Consider the following 19860-nt stretch of genomic DNA (forward strand, 5'->3'; position numbering starts at 1 on the left):
TGTGCACCTCCTATTTAGGATGTCCCCGCAACCAAGGTACATGCCTTTTACTGGAATCAAACCTGGGACCCTTTAGTCTGCAGGCCGACACTCTATCCACTGAGCCAAACCAGTCAGGGCTTCACCTCAATGTTTAAAAAGGGAAAAGAATCTGCTTGGTGCTCCCAATTTCTTAGGAATGCCTTTAAAAGTACATAAATCTGCCTGGCATTCATGGTTCAGTGGTTGAGCATCACCCAGGAAGAGATCATGGTTTGATTCCCAGTTGGGGCACATGCTTGGGTTTTTGGCTCGATCCCCAGAAGGGGGCGTGCAGGAGGCAGCCCATCCATGATTCTCTGTCATCATTGTTTCTGTTTCTCTCTCCCTCCCCCTTCCTCTCTGAAATCAATAAAAATACATTTAAAAAAATAGAGAAATGCAAGCCATTTGCCTCTCTGTGAAATGAACAGGATGAAAACAATTGTGTTGGTGAGGCCACGGACCAAATGCACTTCCTCACTGAGATTATGCTATTGGACGGGAGTTAGCCTTTCTAGGGGGCAATGTAGTTATAGCCAAAAATTTAAATATGCATGCCCTTTGACCCAGAAACATGAGTGGTTATATTAAAAATCTGTATGACGCACGTTTGGGAATGGGGGATGGGTGGGGATTGGTAAGCTATGTACACATATATCTTAATAAAAATAAATAAGTTAATTAATTAAAATCTGTATGACTGCACCAAGATATATGTGCAAGAATCAGTGGACAGAGTGCCGGCCTGAGGATCAAAGGGTCCATGGTTTGAGTCTGGTCAAGGGCACGTACTTTGGTTGCAGGCACATCCTCAGTTGGTGAGGGGGGTGCAGGAGGCAGCTGATCGATGTTTCTCTCTCATCAATGTTTCTATCTCATCCATGTTTCTCTCTCCCTCTCTGTAAAAAAAAAAAAAAAAATATATATATATATATATATATATATATATATATATATATTTAAAATGAGTGAGGTAGGAAAGAATGTCATCAGATATATATATATATATATATATATATATATATATATATATATATATATATATATCAAGTGATAAAATCACATTGCAATAAGTCAAGTATGTTCGTAGTTTTAAAGGATTTCCATGGACATGGACGCAGTGTGCACCGGCGTGCTCTTCGGAAGCCGTGGCCCCTGGTGGCTGTTTGTGGTATGACTCCTAAGGACGTGAAAAGTGTGTTTACCACATTTTTGTTGGAATTCTTACAACTACTGGGGCATGCATTTTGTAAACAGGCAAAACATTAAGGAACAAGGATCATAAAGCTTTATTTAATAAATATAACCAAAAGTTTCAAAATACTTTATTCCATATGCAGCCAATTAAAGGAAGGAAGGAAAGGACAGAGAGAACGTCGGGGGAGATGACATGGAAGGGGCAGGAGAAAGGAGGAGGCTGGGAACCGTGAGCTGTGAGATCAGGAAAGTAACGAGTGTAGGTGGAGGCGAGAGTGGTGCTCCGGGCTCTGGCTCTCCAGCTGCCCCCTCTCCTGGGTCACATCTCAGGGCATCCATCCCTCCTGGGCAACGAAGGGAGATGCTCACCGACACTTTCAGGATGAATCAAGGTCCCAGAAACATGAAGTCCTCTCCAGCCAGGAAGGCTGCCCTTTTGTCTGTGACCATTAAGACTGAAGCCTCGCCCCGCATTAAGATAAAAACAGCCCTAGCCGGCTTGGCTCACTGGATAGAATGTTGGCCTGCAGACTGAAGGGTCCCTGGTTCGATTCCAGCCTAGGGCACATACCTGGGCTGCAGGCTCGATCCCCAGGGTGGGGGAGGGGAGGTAAGGAGACAGCCAATTAATGATTCTCTCTCATCATTGATGTTTCTATCTCTCCTCCCTTCCTCTCTGAAATCAATAAATATATTTTTTAAAAAATTGGCCGGCCAATGGCTAAGCCCTAGCAGGGAATACTTTATCTTTCTGAAAAGACTTTAAAATCCTCAAGGTGGATCTTTTGGGCTAGGTCTTTTTCATTAAATCTGAAATGTCCTGATGCCTCCAAATCACATTTGAAAACAGAGTTTACTATACAGCTCATATTTTCAAATCCCTGGCGGGAGCACGGGAGGAGAGGGTCTGGGCTGGGGGACATGTGCTGCGAAGTCAATAAGTCAGTTCAAAAGTAAGTGTTTAGGGCCCGGGGGGAGGCACCCTCTGCCCGGGCCGAGCAGGTGGTACGGGCCTCAGAGGAGGAGGAGGGGCCTGTGGCTCAGGCACGTTTCGGGACCACCAGGAGGGGGCCGTGGGAAGGCTGCCCCCATGCGGCTGGGTGTGTTCCAGGACTCGGTGGCAGTGTGCGGACAGACAGCAGGGTCAAAGCTCACCAGGGCTGGCTCCTCAGGGGCCAATCCCGTTCCCTGGAAGAAAAACTCCTAGAAAACGTGTGAGGAAACCAGACGGGCCCCAGGCCTCGCGGCGCCTCCCCTAGGGCAGCAGGGCGGCAACAACACGGAACTCAGTCAGATAGCTCGTTTCTCGTCTTTATTAGAGCTTGGTCCTCGTGCCCACGGCCCGGAGCAGGCAGCAGCAGCTGGGGCCAGCCGGGGCACCCATTCGAGGGCCGCGCCAGGAGGAACAGCACGGAGCCAGGCCCCAGCCCCGGGGGGCCCGCCCAAGGTGCCCTCAGCCCTTTCTGAGGCCCCTGTCCCACAAGGAGAGGAGGCTGGGGACCAGGACCCCTGCCCTCCACACACCCCCACCCCCACCCAGCCCGGCTAATTCATGCCAACGCCACCCAGGCCCTCTCCCCACCCACTGACTACCGGCCTCCTACTCCAGCCCTGCAGCTCGGCTGCTGGCTCCAAGGCCATGTCTACACTAGAACGGAAGGAACTAGGTCTAAGAGGGAATGCAGTTGCGATGAAATCTGTTTCCTGGTCCCACTCAGGATGGGAGGGGTCTCACGAGCTGGGCCTCAGCCGGCCGCCCAGTGGGTCCTGAGGGCCCAGCTGGAAGTGGGGTGCGGCCAGGTGTGGGCCTTGCATAGTTGGGTGCTTGGTTTGCTGTTCAGCCCGGGGTTTGTGCCCGAGGCCCACCGGGCAGAAGGCCGCTGTGAGGGGATCTGGGCAGGAACCGTCCGCTTCTCCTGTGGAATTGGGAGAAGCGGAGGTCAAGCGGCCTGCGGGTGTCTTGGGCCCTGGTTGTGGGTTTGAGGAATGATCTTGGCACCGACCTGTCACTTCACTCTGGTTATTAATTCTGAGCGTCGGGCTGACCCCAGGAGATGGCAGTCGGAGGGGGTGAAGGCTAGGGCCGAGGCCCCAATCTCTGGGTGCCCCCGCAGGGCCGGAGTGAGCACCACGGACTCAGAGGAAGGCGGGCAGTGAAGCGACCGGCGGGCCTAGCACCTGGCCCACCTCGGTGCTCAGGTGGGGCAAGCAGAGCGGGTGGCCCCAGAATAAGGCTGTAAGCTCACTGGGGCCTGCCGCCCCAGGGCCACAGATTAGGGTTCTGGCTCCTTCTTGGTGCTGCGGGAGATGGAAATGAACCAAAGCTGGCCCGCTGCAGCTCCGCCCCGTCTCCTGAGCGCAGGCCCTCCCTCACCGAGGGTGGGGGGCCGTCTGCAAACCCACGGGGCAGCCTTGTTTCCCCCCGCCCCCAAAAGGGCTTCCTCTGCTGTAAGACCCGTTACGGCGCCTCGGCCACCTGTTCTGAGGCTGCGTCAGATCCCAGTGAAATAAACAGCAGGCCTGACACCGCACCCGGCTTTGCGGGGTGCGCGCTCCCCCACGCTGGGCTGGCGGGCAGGGGGCTGAAGGAAGGCACCCACCAGCACTGGGCCCTCAGCTGAGGCCAGAGGGGGGGCTGGCGCCGCAGCTGGCACCCTGGCCGCCGGCCGCACCGCCTCTGGCCTCAGAGGACGCCCTCCCGGTAGGCGCCCGAGGGCCCCACGAACGGCGTGGGCTCGGAGCCGAAGCTGGTCCCGCCCGCGAACTCCCGCAGGGCGCCGCCCCGCTCCCCGGGGGCGCCCGCGCCGCCGCCCGGCGGCCCCTTGGCGGGCGCCTCGGCCTTGGCCTTGGGCGCGGGCCCGGGCGCGGCCCCCGCGCTGCGGTGCGTCTTCATGTGCGTGAGCAGGTGCGAGCTCTGCGAGAAGCGGCGGCCGCAGCAGGCGCAGGCGTAGGGCCGCTCGCCCGTGTGCGTGCGCTGGTGCGTGACCAGCACGGAGCGCTGCGAGAAGCGCTTGCCGCACTCGGGGCACGGGAAGGGCCGCTCGCCCGTGTGGCCGCGCCGGTGCTTGGCCAGGTTGGAGCGCTGCGCGAAGCCGCGGCCGCAGTCGGCGCAGCGGAAGGGCTTCTCGCCCGTGTGCGTGCGCCGGTGCCGCTTGAAGTCCGAGCTGTGGCCGAAGCCCTTGCCGCAGTCCGGGCAGCGGTGCGGCTTCTCCTCGGCGTGCGCCCACTGGTGCCGCGTCAGCGCCGCGCTCTGCCCGAAGCGGCGGCCGCACTCGCCGCACGCGTAGGGCCGCTCCCCGGTGTGCGCGCGCCCGTGCGCCGTGAGGTGCGCCCGGCGGCTGAAGCCCGCGCCGCACACGGCGCACACGAAGGGCTTCTCGCCCGTGTGGCCGCGCACGTGCGCCGCCAGGTGCGAGCCGCGGGCGAAGCGGGCGCCGCACTCGGGGCACGGGAAGGGCCGCTCGCCCGTGTGCGTGCGCCGGTGGCGCGCCAGGTGCGAGCCGTACACGAAGCTCTTGCCGCAGTCGGCGCAGCGGTGCGGCCGCTCGCCCGCGTGGTAGCGCTGGTGCTTGGCCAGCGCCGCGCGGCGCCCGAACGTCTTGCCGCAGTCGGAGCAGATCCACGGGCTCTCCTCCTCGGGCAGCGCGGCGGGCGCCGGCTCGGCCAGCAGCGCCCCCGCGCCCGGCCCGAACGCGCGCAGCCCCGCGCCGCCGCCCGCGGGCCCGCCGCCCGCGCGGAAGGGGTCGCTGGCCAGCCCGGCGCCCTCCGCCAGGGAGAGCCGGGCCCCCAGCGGGCCGGACCGGGGGCGCCCCTCGGCCGGCAGCCGCTCCCTGAAGGCGGGGAGGCCCAGCATGGGGAAGCCGTCCGGATGGATCCAGGACTTAGGGTGAACGGGAAAGGGGAAGCCCAGCGGGTGCGGCGAGGAGCCTTCGCCCTCGCCCAGGCCGTTGCCCAGCTCCGGGGGGCGCCGGGCCGGCCTGGGGTCCTCGCTCTGGGGGGCGGGCGCCTCCGGGGCAGCCTCAGCCGCGTCTCTCGCCTCTGCCTGCGCCTCCGCCTCCCCGGCATCGGGTCCCTCGACCTCCTCTGGCCCCGCGGCCGACGCCGTGTCACCGGGCTCCCGCCGGGGGCCGTCGCCGCCGGGCTCGGAGCAGCCGCCGCCGCGCCGGTGGCGCTGGAAGTCGGCGCGCAGGCGGAAGGCCTGGCCGCAGTCGGGGCAGCAGTGCGGCCGGTCGGCTGTGTGCACCGCCTGGTGCCGCGCCAGCGCCGAGCTCTGGCTGAAGCTGCGGCCGCAGTGCGGGCACGGGTAGGGCCGCTCGCCCGTGTGCGTGCGCTGGTGCGTGACCAGGTAGGAGCGGCGGCCGAAGCCCGCCCCGCAGAAGGCGCAGCGGTAGGGCCGCTCGCCCGTGTGGATGCGCCGGTGCGTGACCAGGTGCGACTTGTAGACGAAGCGCTTGCCGCAGTCGGGGCACGGGAAGGGCTTCTCGCCCGTGTGCGTGCGCTGGTGGATGGCCAGGTGCGAGCGGTACACGAAGCCCTTGCCGCATTCGTCGCAGCCGAAGGGCTTGACGGCCGCGTGGTAGCGCTGGTGCTTGGCCAGGCGGGACCGGTGCGGGAACACCTTGCCGCACACGTCGCACGTGGTCTCGGGCCGCCCCGCCTGGTCGGCCGCGTCTGCCGGGAACGCCCAAGGCGCCAGCAGGCTCACGCCGGGCTCCTGGCCCGGCAGGAAGGGCTTCGCCTCCGACCCCTCGGCCAGGGCCCCGAGGCCCCGGGGGTCGAGCCCCCAGCCCTCCGGAGTCTGCCCCGAATCCGAGTCATCTGGGCCCCACGTCCCGTGCACGTCCCCCACGCCATAGGCCGCCGACCACAGCCCGGGGGGCTCGCTCTCCTCCTCCGCCACCTCTGCCAGGAAGTCCTCGTCGTCCTCCTCGTGGTCATCCAGGTCGTCGGTCCAGAACCAGGCTCCTGCGGGCAACAGGGGAAGGCAGGAGAGCTGGGGGGAGCCGGACAGGACCCGGTGGGCTCTGTTCACCCTCCCTCCCTCTCTCCCTCCCTCCCTCTCCGGGCTCCTCTCCAGCCTGAGGCTGGCCAGCAACCAGGGGTCTCCCCCACATCCAGCAGAACCAGGAAGTTTGTCCTGGGCCAAGGAGAGCTGGGGCTCTCTGCATGCACCCCAGAAGGCCCACCAGCTGTGCGGCACAGCCCAGGGTTCCCAGCGGGCCTGTGCCTTTGGGAAACGGTCCTTCCTTAGTTGACACTGAGCTGCAGGCTGCTTCCCGTCACAGACAAGTTCCTGCTGTTCTGTCCTCGCCCCCCTTTCCGCCCCAGGCCGACCTCTCCCCTCAGCCAGAGCATAGACCTGGGGCAGGTGTGGGCTCCCAGTTTATAAGGGGGTGCTGGTAGACCGGTGGCATTGGAGGGACCTCGTGTTTATGGAGCCAGCACGGCACAGGGAACAGGGAGCCCGCCCCGGCTGTACAGAGCACCTGCTTCTGCACACGTCATGCTGTGTCCGCTGGGCGTGCACCCCACTGCAGCCACCTGTGGGAGTCTGGCCAGAACCAGACTTTACTGTGCCCCAGCTGGTCAAGAGGAAAAGTCTGTGTTCTGCAAGCTCCCTCTAGAAACCCAGAACGTGCTGGGCTAGAGCAGTCAGCAGCGGTCCTGCCAGACCCGGCAGTCCTCGAAGGGGTCGGCTGCGCAAAGGGGGGGGGCGCAGTTTAGCAGGCAGGCTGCCATTAACTCACCCTGCAGAGCATTTAACACTATGCTTGGATCCTACACCTCAGACTCTGCGGATGGCTGGGGGGGGGGGGGGGTATTCCTAGGCCCCAAGCCGGGTTCAGGGCACATCATGGCTACACAGCAGGACCCTCCTCGAACCACGGAGAATGGGCACACACAGATCCTGTGGCCCCTGGACCAGGCGTTGGGGGGCTGCTCCTGAGATCTGCTTGTAGCTGGGACACAGGTCCCTCTGGGACCCTCTGGGACAGTCACACTACCCTGTCTCATTCTGGAGACAGGGGCCCTGTGTTGGGCTGAAGTCGGGAAAAGATCCCAGGAGGGCCCTGGGCATGGGCTCCTGGGCAGAAAGCCCACATCCGCTGTGTCACACGGCTGGTCTGGGCATAAGAAGCATCAGGAAATACTCTGAGGAACACATGTGTAGGCAGAGCACCGTATGTGCTTGTATTTTTTACTTTAAAACACATCTATGGGCTGAAACCGGTTTGGCTCAGTGGATAGAGTGTCAGCCTGCGGACTGAAAGGTACTGGGTTCGATTCCGGTCAAGGGCATTTACCTTGGTTGCGGGCACATCCCCAGTAGGGGGTGTGCAAGAGGCAGCTGATCGATGATTCTCTCTCATCGATGTTTCTAACTTTCTATCCCTCTCTCTTCCTCTCTGTAAAAAATCAATAAAATATATTAAAACACATCTATGGGTCTATCCAGGCACCTGACTGGCATGAGACATCAGTGACCCTCAGCAGACTGGCGTGACTCCGGCCCAGAGCCCAGCGCACCTCCTGCGCACCACCCCTCCCCCCCACCCCCCGCCCCCCCACATTCCGCTCCCCCCCCACTCCCCCGAGCCTTCTGAAACACCGAGGATCAGGCCTCCGTGAGACACCGCCCAGAACCAACAGTCCCACAGCGTCAGGGTGGACGCTAGATTGAGTTCACGTTCTCTCCTCTCCAGACGGGCACAGTGAGGCTCGGACAGAGGGGGGCCGGGGCCGGAGCCGGAGCCAGGTCCCAGGTCCCCAGAGACATCTGTCCGCTGAGCTTCCTGCAAGAATCTCTCCAAGTCTCCTCCGGAGGCTGGGGCTGCCCGCCCAGCCAGAGGCTGTCCTTGGGCCTCCGGGGTGAGGAGGGAAGGCTCAGAGGGACCCGCTGTTCAGAGATGCCAGACGGATGGAGAAGCCACAGGCGGCTCGGGCAGTGCCAGTAGCCACAGTCACTCTGCACCTGAAGCCGCTCTGAGCCGGGCACTTCACAACTGGCCCTCGTTTACAAACAAAACAGAACAAAACAGCCGAAACCGGTTTGGCTCAGTGGTGGAGCGTCGGTCTGAGGACTGAAGGGTCCCAGGTTCGATTCCGGTCAAGGGCATGTACTCGAGTTGCGGGCACATCCCCAGTAGGGGGTGTGCAGGAGGCAGCTGGTCGATGTTTCTCTCTCATTGACGTTTCTAGCTCTCTGTCTCTCTCCCTTCCTCTCTGTAAAAAATCAATAAAATATATTAAAAAAAAAAAAAAAAAAAACAGAACAAAACAAAACAAGACATACCCAGAAACTCCAAGGCCAGGACAGGGGTCACGTGTAAGGCCGCCTAAAAGAAACTACGTTCTCCAGCGACCTCCTAGCCCTCAGCTCTCCACAGACAGAGACCAAGAGCAGCCAGCTATCTGCACAGCCCACCCTCTGCTCAGACCACCAGCGCCAGGCCAAGGAGGAGGCCAACGCTCCCTGGTGTTGGCAGACACCCCACCAGGCTCTGCCTCAGGCTCACCTGTGTAGACGCCAGTGACGATGTCTCCCTCCTCAGGCCGGGGGCTGTCTGGGACCCAAGGCTCCTCTCCTTGTTCCAGCCGGAAGATCAGATCCGGCTTGGGGATGGGGTACCCTGGCATGGAGAGAGCCAGAGGCTGTGGCTGTGCCTGCAGGCCACCCTCACACCACACAGCACTGTCACTCCAGTCCTCAGCTCCTCTCTCCTCTTACTCCTCCTCGGACCAGCCGCCACCTCCCTGCCCTGCTCCGAGAACCCCACCTTTCCCTCTCGAGCCTTGCCCGGTACCCCAGCTCTCCTGCACCCCCCCCCCCCACACACACACACACGCACACCTGCAGATGCTCATTCCTCATCTCCAGAACATGCCTGCCTGGCTCCTGGCACTGCTGGGCGACACTGGGGCCCCACCCAGGAGCAGGGCTGTCTGTGGGGCTCCCCTGGGCACCAGCACACCCTCTCCAAGCCCTCGCCACTCCAGACAGCGAAGCCCCCAGCAGCCCTGGCAGCAGCTGCCTCTGGGGCAGAGGCCCGCTTACCCAGGGACGCCAGGATGCCGTAGTTCTCCTGCATGACCTCCCTGTACAGGGCCCGCTGCGCGGCCGCCAGCCTCTCCCACTCCTCCAGCGAGAAGTATACGGCCACGTCCTCAAAGGTCACCAGCCCCTGGAACAGAGCGCCGGTCACTGCTCCACACTGCCCGGGAGAGGGCAGGTCCAGGGCGATGGAAGGTGCCCCCAACAGGATGACCGGGCCGAGACAGGGAGCCAGGGGACAGGGCCCAAGCCCATCACCCGCAGCCCACAGCCTCACAGCACCCGCTTCCTGGCCGGGCATGGCCCTCCGAGGCAGGGTTTCCACTGAGAGATGAGGGGCCGGACTCAGAGGGGAACACCCAGTGCGCCCGGGGCAGAGCCAGCATTCAGAGGTCAGAGGACCACAAAGCCAGGCCCTCACGGCTATGCTGTGGCCGCCTCGTCCCCTCCTGCTTCACGGTTTGGCTCAAGCCAGTGGTCACGTCAGCAACGCGAAGGCCAGTGCCCGGGGGGACGGTGGGCACAGGAGCCTGGTCTCACAGGCTCAGCAGGGAATCGGAGCCCGGGCCAGTGACGGGCACTCCGGGGAAGGCCTCCGAGGAGCTGCACGGCTCAGGGGAGTGGGCGGTGGGCGGCACCCACAGGACATTCCCAAGGCCGGGAAGGGTCAGCCCAGGAAGTGGAATCGCATCCCGGGGGGCTCTGGTGCCTGGCACAGTCCACGGCCATGTCCCCGCTCAGCTGGGCTCAGCCGAAGGCCACAGTGCCCCTGCCATGGGGGTCTCCAGGCAGCCGGGCCAGCCCCCAAGGAAACCCTGCCTGCCTACTGACTCCAGAGAGGGCGGCTCACCTGAGACCCAGCTGTCAGGAAATCCCCCTCCTCGTCCTCCTCTTCCTCCTCCTCCTCCTCTTCCTCCAGGTCCTCCTCCCCAAGCACGGCTGGAACCTCGGAGGCCTGCAGAACTGGGGGAGAAGTCTGCTAGGTGGCGCTGCCTTTAGCAGGGGCTTCACCGTCCTGGCCACCTCTGCCCATCCAGCAAGAGGGGCAGGAGCTCCTGGCTGCACCCGTTTCAAAGCCTGGGCCCTGACACCCCCCTCCCCCTGCAGCTGCAGCTGCAGCCTAAAGGGCCGCACACCCTCTCTCCCACCTTTCTTCCTTCTTCCCACCCCACCCTCCCACCCTCCTCCCCTCCTTCCTCCCAAGGGCCGGCTCCCTTCTCCTACCCTGCTCCTGAAGAACTGGGGAGGTGGCACCACCACGGCTCAGACGCGCCTGGGTCCCCAGAGCCGGACTCCAGTCCTCCGCCTCCTCCTCCTCCACCTCCATCTGCTCCATGGGCTCTCCGTGCCCCGCCCGCAGCCTGGTGGCTGCCGCCTCCTCCACCACGTTCTGGCCTTCCTCTTCCCCCCTCTCCTCTTCCTCCTCCTCCTCCTGCTCAGGACTGCACTCCGACCCGTCCTCCACCCGCTCCGGCTGGGCGGCCGGGGAGCCGGGCGCCGTGTGCAGGGCTGCCATCTTCTCCGGGGGGAGCCTCGGCTCGGCCTGAAACAAGGAGGGCGTGAGGCGCCGCCCGCCGCCCTGGGAGGGGGGCCAGCGCTGTTGCCCCCACCGCACAGCGAAGGCCAGGCCCAGGCCTGGCCAGGCCAGCTCACCAGCACCAGGCCCACCGGCCCGGCCCTCAGCTCTTCCTGCCCGAGGCAACCCCTTCCAGCTTCACCGCCACTGAGCCCGAGGCCACAGGTGAGCTACGCCCAGGAGGCCCCGCTCCAGCCTCCCCCCAGCGCCCTCCGCCCCGCAGCCCGCTGGGGTGAAGGTGCTGAAAGCAGGAGCGGGTGCTGGAGTCGCTGCAGCCGCCTCCAGACCAGCCCTGCCAGCGCCTGGGGCCAGGAGAATGCCAGCGCGTTTCCCAACGGTGCCCGCTCCGGCTCAGAGGCTCTTCTCACCCAGACCTCAGGCCGCACATTCAGCTGAGCCCGGACACCGTGCCAACATGCCAAGCCCGGCAGAGCTGCCTGCTGCCCGGCCCGCCCAGCGCCGACTCCCACAGCCTCAGCCTCAGCCGGGCCAGGGTCCAGGGACTGGCACTCCAAGGGCAGCTCCAGCTCTGGGATACCGGGACCCACGCTCACCGCCTGCCCCAGCCCCTCTCCCTGGGACTCCCGCCCCCTCTCCCTGGCCCAGGCCCGGAGGCAGCCCCCAGGCCATCCCACACGGTGCCTGGCCTTTCCTGCGGGCCCGTGTTTACACACGGCACCAGGCGTTCGCACACGTGTGGAACTGCCTGCTCGCTGCCAGCCTCCGGGACCGTCACCGCGAAGAGGGCAGCGTCCCCTCTGCTCACCGCTGAGGGCCCCGCGCCAGACGCAGAGTGCGCACACGTTTACTGAAGACGTGACTCTGAGGTCTCACCAGCGTGGTGAACGTGACACTTTACAAACACCGCATTCTGGCCACACTGTCCCCTCCAGAACAGACGGGCCGCTGGCGAGGGTCCCCCAGAGGCACAGAGAGGGTCTGGCTTCAGGGGTTCAGCCCGAAGCCCCTTCTCCCAAGAAGCGACCAGAGAAGGGAAAGACCCAGCAGCACGGAGGTCAGCAGCCACCCTGCAGGTGGGACCATTGCCCCGCACAGCCAGACACCCCACGTGCCCAGACCAGAATCCAGGACGGAACGTCCTGGAAGATGGACCTCGGTACCTGAGCACTGCACTCACCTGGCCCCCCAAGGCCCGTCCGCAGACCTGCCCCCGCCTTCCCCTCTGCCCAGCTGCCAGCCGCCAGACTCCCTCTGGTACTCCCCACATCCAGCCCAGGGGCACCCACAGGGGCCGGGAGCAGCAGCCTCACCACAAACCCCATCACCCCGGGGCCTTGCTCCCGCTGGAGCCCTGCACCCCAGGATACGGTGCTGCCAACTATCAGAACTGGGGTGACAAAATGCCCCTCACGGGGAGCAGGGAGGACCCCAGGACAGCAGGAGTGACCAAGTTCCAACTGTTAGAAATGCTCCCAAGAGTGGAAAGAGAGGCGGGGAGGAGGGGAGGAGTGTGGGTGCCCGGGTCCCCCCTCTGGGTGCCTCCCAGCTTCTCTCTCCTCCAGGGAAGCCTTCCTTCCCCACGACCAGGTGCCCACTGCCTGGGGTGCCATACTCTCCTGGGTTTGGGGGTGCAGGTGTATCCATGGACCATCCGGCTCCCTCACCACACAGGCCACTCCCCCGACCTGCCCACACTTGTTGAAACAAACAACCGCCAAGGTCTCCCCACACACCAGGGCCTGAGCCTCCTGCACACACCTCCCTGCCCGCCCATGGGGTCCCTCTGCGGCCAAGGGGCAGCCCACCGCACCCCACTCCGGCGGCCGCCTGTCTCAGCGCAGCAGCCCGGGGCCTCCATTGCAGGCCGGGCTCCCAGCAGCTCCGGGTCAGCCAAGCCCCCTCCTCCAGGGGCTCAGGGTCTGGTCCTCCCACCCAGGCCCTGGCGGTGACAGCCCCTCCCGGATGGGCGTGTCCGGGTGGCCACAGCCCAGCCCCCGCTCCGGACGGCGGAGATCACCCCCACGAGTCGCGTGTCCCCCGGCCCGCCCCCTCCGCGCTGCCCTCCCCACAGGCCCTGGGTCCGAGCTGCCCATCGCGCAGGTCCCAGCGGGTGGGCGCGGCCCCCCAAACCCCAGCGCGCCCTCCGCCGCCAGGTCCGGGGCCCCAGCGCCACGGCCTCCCCGCCGCGCCCCGCCCCACGCCCGCCCCGCGCCCCGGCCCCGGCCCCGGCCCCGCGCCCCGCGCCTGCCGCCCCGCCGCCCACTCACCGCGCCGGGGGCCGCCGCCGCCAGCCGCCGGGCCCGCGCCCGCGCTACACAAAGTGACGGCCCGGAGCTGCGCGGCGGCGGCGGCGCGTGGGCACCGGAAGTGCCGCCTCGGCCCCGCCCCGCCCTGCCCGCGCCCACGGGGGGAACTTCCGGTCACGCGGGGCGGAGCGCGGCTCGGAGGGGGCGTGTGCGGGGCCGGAGGAAGCGCCCCCGGGGCGGCGAGGCCTCAGCCTGGACCCGCCGGGAGCCCGCGAGCCCCCGCCCGCCATCCCGCACGGACCCGCACCCACCCCGAGCCCCGGCCCCCGCAGGCCTCGGAGCCCCACCGGTCCCGGGACCTCGGCCCAGCCTGGCATCCACCCGCGGGCCCGCGGCTCAGCGCGCCCACCCCTCCAGCCAGGCCTGGGCCCCGGGAATGCCGGCCGCTCCGGGGCCCCCAGGCCCGCACCCCTCACGACCGTGCCCGGAGGGGCCGGGCTGTGGGGGCGCCTCCCGCCCCCGCGGGCCCGCAGCCTGGCGTGGCCGTGGCCGTGGCCGTGGCGGGCGCCCCTCGCTGGCGAAGCCCCATGGACAGGAGCGGGTGGACGGTGCCCACGGCTCACCGCCGCCCCCGGGGCCAGGGCGGGGCGGGGTGCCTGCAGGGCGGGGGTCCCTCAGGGCGGGGGTCCCTCGGGGCGGAGGGGGTCCTTCGGGGCGGAGGGGGTCCCTCGGGCTGAGGGGGGTCCCTCGGGGCGGAAGGGGGGGTCCCTCGGGGCGGAGGGGGGTCCCTTGGTGCGGGGGGGTGGTCCCTCGGGGCGGGGGGGGGTCCTTCGGGGCGGGGGGGGTCCCTCGGGGCGGCAGCGGCCCCGTGGTCGGGCAGGGCCCGGTCAGCACCACGGGGAGGCCCGCCTCGGGGAGGGGGGTTCTGTGGGCGGTGCGGGCCGGTGCGGCCCGGGCGCCGGGATGGAGGCAGGTGGACTCGGCTGGCCGCCCCGGCCTCACCCCCGAGGCAGCTGCAGGCTGGTGGGGGGCCCGGCACCCACAGAGACCACGGCGCCCCGGGGAGCCGCGTGGGCCCCCCCAGGCGGCCTCCCGTTCCTGTGGGGCGGGGGGGGGGGCGCTCTCTGCTCTGGGGGGGCTCCTTCCAGAGCCGCAGCCACCGGCCCCCCTGCTCCCCGCGAGGGGTGCAGCCCCCACGGAGCCTCCTCTTCCCCGACCCAGAGCCAGGGCCCTCCGTCCAGCCTCGCTCCTCACAGTGATTGGCTCCCGGTGCTTTTAATGTTTAAAAACCGCCGAAGACGGTGTGGTGCAGTGGTTAGAGCGGTGGCCTGCGGACTGAAGGGTCCCGGGTTCAATTCTGGTCAAGGGCATGTTCCTTGGCTGTAGGCACATCTCCAGTGGAGGGTGCACAGGAGGCAGCTGGTTGGTTTCTCTCTCATCGATGTTTCTAGCTCTGTCCCTCTCCTTTTCTCTCTGTAAAAAAAATCAATAAGATACATAAAAATAAGTAAATAAATAAAATGTTTTAAAACTAATTAACACTTAAAAATGGAGGGTCTCTCATGAAATGATTGGAAATTCCTAAGCTCTGCCTGCAGAGCGCCCCCAGGTGGAGGGCACCGGTCAGAGGCCTGCAGAGGGACAGCCATGGCAGGGCCTGGGCCACTTCCGGGTGGCACCCTGCCAGCCCTGGGTCTCCATCCAGGTCTGGGGGAGGCGGGCCTGAAAGCAGGGGTTGGGAGTGAATTCCATTTTGAGGCTAAAATAAGCAGTGGCTCAGGCCTCCCCCCCACGGGGCAGAGGGCGGCCTTGCCCCCTGTTCTCCCCGAGCCCGCCTGCCCCTGGTGTCGCCGTGGGCGGGAGGGACGCTGGACGTGGTGGCCTGGGAGTTCCTCCTGGGGCTGCCTGGCTCGGTGTCCTGGCCGGCCAAGCTGGGGGCTCTGCCTGCCACGGGCAGGAGGAGGGAGAGGCTCCTGGGTGGTGAGAGGGGCCTCTCAGGAGAGGAAAGGGGGGCCGGGCAGCAGTCTCGGTGCCTCGGTGGCGGCCTCTGAATTCAGAGGGGCTGCCGGCCGAGGGACTGCTGGAGGCGGGCTGTGGTGTGGGGAGAGGCGGCAGCCTTCACCCCCTGGAACCTGGTCTTGGGTTGGTATCGGGGGACAGGTCAAGAGGGAGACCTCGGAGATGCGGGGTGACCCAGGTCCGTGCGGACAGGGCGGCGGAGGGCTCTGGGGCGGGAGTGGAGATGTTAGCGTTTGTTTTATCCGCCCGATGCCCCCTCCCTGCGACGCTCCCCCTCCTCCCCATCCCAGCCCCCCAGTGGCCCATCTCCCTGCCCCAGAGCCTCCTGGTCCAGGTGCATCTCAGGCCTCCTGGGGCGCTGGGCCCACACCCTCATGTCAACTATCCTACATCCGGGTCCTCTCCCCACACCCCCCAGGGATGGAGGCTGGCAGCTGGACCCGGGGCCACCAGGCCTGGGGAGTCATGTCCCAAGGCTGGGAGAACCCACTGGGGGCAGGGGGTTGTGGATGGAGGCAGGAAAGAGGATGGGGGGCGGGGGTCAGCACAGTGGGGACCGGCCAGAACAAAATGAAGGCCTGTGGGGCTCGCCGCATTCCCAGGACAGGCCGGGGGGACCGGACACAGGAGCCCAGACTCAGCCATGGCGCCAAGCCCACCCCCAGGAGACACAGGTCAGCCCCCGGGCCCGTCAGAACGCAGTGACAGTCGTGCTGGCAGTGACGAGAGCTCCTCCATACAAGCATGAATGAAACCAAGGGCATTTCTGTGATTTGGACCATTGGGAATCGGGAAAGGATCTGCTGCCATTTTTAAAAATAACGTTTTTATTGATTTCAGAGAGGAAGGGAGAGGGAGAGAGAGAAACATCCATGATGACAGAGAATCATGGAGCGGCTGCCCCTGCTCTCCCAGCACTAGGAATGGAGACTGCAACCGGGCATGTGCCCTGACTGGGAACTGAACTGTGACTTCCTGGTCCATAGGTCAGCGCTCAACCATGGAGCCACGCCGGCCGGGCTGGTGCCACTCGTGGACACAATGGGCTAGATGTGCCCGTCCTGCCAACTGCCTGCCCTTCGAGGGGCAGCCGGTGAGCTGAAGACAAGAGCGTATAGGAAGGGGCCCGGGCCCGCTGAGCCTCTGCCCCCGTGAGGTGCCGAGGAGGGGGCTGAACGAGGATCGGGGGTCCGCCCTCCACCCAGCTGCCCATGAAGGACAGCAGAGAGAGGTGGCTGGCATTGTGACCCCGGGCAGGGCCTGCTGGGGGCCTGTGTGCCCCACGAGAGAAGGAAGCAGCAAGAACAAGAACAGACCCACTGTGGGCCCGCCAGCGTCTGACCTGTTAGCCAGCAGCTCTCTTCCCTGGGGGGTGGGGGGGCAGTGGGGTACACACTGAGCCTGGGCAGGGGCCGAGTGAAGCAGGTGAGTGACACTGCAGCCCAGCCTGAGAGAGGGAACCTGGCTCGCAGAGGGGCGGGGCAGCCTGGCCTGGGCGGGAGCCTGGAGGAGGGGTGTTGGGGGCAAGTCTGAGGGGCCAGGCCTTCCCATGGGGGAGCCTCACACCTTGGAGGGACCTCTTGTCAACAACCAGCCCCTGAAGGCATCAGGCAGGGCGTTGGGGTTGGGTTGTGGTCTCCCACGATGGCCAGGGTCCAGGTGAAGGGCAGGGAGCTGTCCAAAGGCGGCCGAGGAGGCCCAGCTGGAAAGAGACGTGGTTTCCAGACGACCAGGTGTCACCATTCGGGCTGCGGTAACACAGACACCGTGGGCGGGCGGCTGGAACTACAAACATTTCTCGTTCGCGGCTCTGGAGTCCGGGAAGCACAGGCCAAGGTGCAGGCGGGCTGGGTGTCGGGAGGACCATGTTCCGTTCCCAGCTGGACCTCGCGGTGTCCCTCCCTCCAAGGAGGAAAGGACAACGTGCTTTTGGGAGGGCGCTAATCCCATCCAGGGGGCTCCACTCTCATGGCTTATTAATCACCTTCCACAGGCCCCGCCTCCTAATGCCCGCACATTGAGGGTCAGGATTTCAGCATGCGCATTTGAGGTAGACAGACATCCCGTCTGTATCACAAGGGGACAGGGTGAAGCTGTGGGCGTGGGAACTGTCTGGGGGAACCTGATCAACCTGGTTCTGTGAACCTTGACCCATGGTGAAGGGCGCTGCTTGGCTCCCTTCCAGAGACAGCGCCTCCTGCCCACCCCTCTCAGGGCTCAGACCTGCCCAGACCTGGGGTGTGTCCTAGCTTCCTGCAGGCGTGCAGCGCAGGCTGGGAGCAAGGCCACCGGGGGCAGGGACAGGGCCAGGCTGGGGGGCCAGAGGGCAGAAAGGAGGTGCAGGCGGAGAAGACAGGAGTGTCCAGCAAACAGAGACGAGGGTCAAGTCCAGGCCCCTACGATGAAGCAGAGAGAAGCAATCAGGGGCAGGGCCCGGACGGCAGGCAGAGGAGGGATGGTGCGTGCATACTTGTGTGTGTGTGTGTGTGTGTGTGTGACAGATCTCGACTTGACCAAACTTTAAGTCTGCGCCTCATCGCACTGAGGTCCCCCTTTTGGGCTTCCGTGTCTGCCTGCCATCACCCAGTTTTACCAAAAATCCTGTCAGGTCAGTCCGGCCAGATTCCCCACCCGGATATCTGATTGCCTTTCATACTTAACCACAGTGCTCACCCCGGTGTCCCCCAGATGGGTGCCTGCTTACCCGCCCGTCCCCCACCTGCCTCCAGCAAGAATCCCACCAGGTCTGCTCCACCAGAACCCCGACGGCTGTGCATCTCCCCCTTAGGAATTCACCCACCGGCTCCCCCCACCCCTGCTCCTCCGCGTAAGCCCCACCTGGCCTTGCCGGACTCAGAACCGGGCCCGCTTCTATCCAGAGGTCTCTGGCCCCGACGGCACCAGGTCGGGAGGGAACACAGTGCTCTCACCACTGCCCCGCCTGGCTGGATGGGCCTCCTCATGACGGCGCCCTGCCCGCTCCCCACGCTGGGCACATGGGGACTGGGCACCAGTCACCACCCCTCTGTGCCAGGCTCCCTGCCAGCCCCCCACCCGTTGGAAAGCCTAGGAGGGCTTCCTGTAGGAGGAGACGTCTGAGAGCCACCTGGGGTGAGCTCTGTCCAGCAGCGGGCCAGCCCGCCAGGCAGGCTCACCCCCAGGTGGCGGGGCAGAGGGAGGCGCCTCCGACAGTCCTGGATTTGAGTCCCACACACACCGGAGGCCTCGGTCCCGAGTCCTGGCTGGTGAGCACAGGAAGGCTGACACAGACCGGGCGTCTCGACGACGATGGTGGGGGCTGACAGCACCCTCCCCCCCACATGCGCCACGGCGGGCAGCGCTGAAACGGGGTGCAGGACGCTGCAGGTGAGCACGCCTCCCCGACGGCTCACACACATGTAACAGCGACAGGGAGACGATCACCTGGGAGGGACTGAGCCAAGGTCTGTCCTCAGGAGACGCCAACGTGCCTCCTCAAGCGCCTCCCCCTGCCCCGGCCCTACCGCCGACCGACCCGGCCCTCCCCCTGCCCTGGCCCTCCCCCCGCCGCCGCCCCGGCCCTCCCCCTGCCCCGGCCCTCCCCCTGCCTCTGCCCTCCCCCTGCCGCCGCCCCAGCTCCCCCCCCCCCCCCCCGCCGCTGCCCCGGCCCTCCCCCCGCCGGCCCTCCCCCTGCCCGGGCCCTCCCCCTGCCCCGGCCCTCCCCCCGCCGCCGCCCCAGCCCTCCCGCCGCCCAGGCTCTCCCCCGGGGGTTTCACGGGGGAAGCCCACCCCCAGCCCAGGGCCCAGCTGGAAGGAAGGGGCTGGGTGAGGAGCACTGGGATGCACCTGGAGACAAGTGCCTTCAGTCTAACCCAGTGGTCGGCAAACTGCGGCTTGAGAGCCATATGCAGCTCTCGAGCCGCGGTTTGGCGCTCTGTTGACTAATGAGTTTGCCGATCACTGCCAATAATGACAGGCTGTTGTTGTTGCTTGTGAATACGGTAAGCGCCTATCCCAGTGGTCGGCCAACTCATTAGTCAACAGAGCGACAAACCGCGGCTCGCAAGCCATGGTTTGCCAACCACGAGTCTAGGGCAACCAGGAAACGTTCTGCAAAATTCAGAGGCAGGCCCTAGCCGGGAGAGAGCGTTGGCCTGCGGGCCAAAGGTCCCGGGTTCGATTTCGGTCAAGGGCATGTACCTTGGTTGCAGGCTCCTCCCTGGCCCGGGCCCTGGTCAGGGTGCATGCAGGAGGCAACCAATAGGTGTCTCTCTCACTTTGGTGTTTCCCTCTGTCTCTCCTCTTCCTTCCAACCTCCCTAAAAATCAATGCAAAAACATCCTTGGGTGAGGATTAAAAAAGTCAGAGGTAAATGCAGACAGGACAATGCGTTTCTCCACGTGTTTATTTTCTTTCTCACTTACCAACACACTGTGGGCTGTAGCAGGCCGTGTTGGTAAAGGAGAAGCAGGGAGGGAGGAGGGTGGGACGTAAGCAGCCGCAGGTAGGACCGGACGCCAGGGGCAGGCAGCGCTGGGGTGGCTGTGGGGGGCGGCCTCCCCACCCGCCTGCCTTCCCATGGACATTAGCGACCCCCAGGTGACTCTGTAAATGGAAGGGCACTGCTGGCGTCTTCGTCCTCGTCCCCAGCAGTCTCCTTGGACCCCCGTGACGAGGCAGGTCTGCCCAGGCCAGCCGCTGCCCGGCCCGGCCCAGGAGGCCCATGCCTGGGGGCCCCATCCCCAACCTCAGCTGCTGGGCAAGAGCCACAGGGCGGCAGGGAGGGGGAGAACCCCAGAGTGCTTTCC

The 19860-nt window shown here is 65.1% G+C and overlaps 1 protein-coding gene across 1 annotated transcript; it reads right to left on the minus strand.

Moving 5' to 3' along the window:
• Positions 1-3785: 3785 nt before the first annotated feature.
• On the minus strand, positions 3786-13205 carry ZNF316 (zinc finger protein 316). Its single transcript, XM_045576435.1, has 6 exons — positions 13076-13205; positions 10496-10814; positions 10122-10234; positions 9275-9401; positions 8736-8849; positions 3786-6183 (listed from the first exon to the last, which is right to left on the minus strand). The coding sequence occupies exons 2-6, from the start codon at positions 10785-10787 to the stop codon at positions 3902-3904; spliced, it is 2928 nt and encodes a 975-aa protein (XP_045432391.1). The 5' UTR covers positions 10788-10814; positions 13076-13205; the 3' UTR covers positions 3786-3901.
• Positions 13206-19860: the final 6655 nt, after the last annotated feature.

This window comes from Pipistrellus kuhlii, unplaced genomic scaffold (genome assembly GCF_014108245.1).
Source record: "Pipistrellus kuhlii isolate mPipKuh1 unplaced genomic scaffold, mPipKuh1.p scaffold_m20_p_8, whole genome shotgun sequence".
Classification (NCBI taxonomy): Eukaryota; Metazoa; Chordata; class Mammalia; order Chiroptera; family Vespertilionidae; genus Pipistrellus; species Pipistrellus kuhlii.

Coding starts and splice junctions, on each gene's coding strand:
- ZNF316 (XM_045576435.1), bottom strand. CDS start 10,787: ATGGCAGCCCTGCACACGGCGCCCGGCTCCCCGGCCGCCCAGCCGGAG. Junction 9,402..10,121: donor TCCTGACAGCTGGGTCTCAG/GTGAGCCGCCCT, acceptor GCTCTGTTCCAG/GGGCTGGTGACCTTTGAGGA. Junction 8,850..9,274: donor CGGCATCCTGGCGTCCCTGG/GTAAGCGGGCCT, acceptor TCTCCATGCCAG/GGTACCCCATCCCCAAGCCG.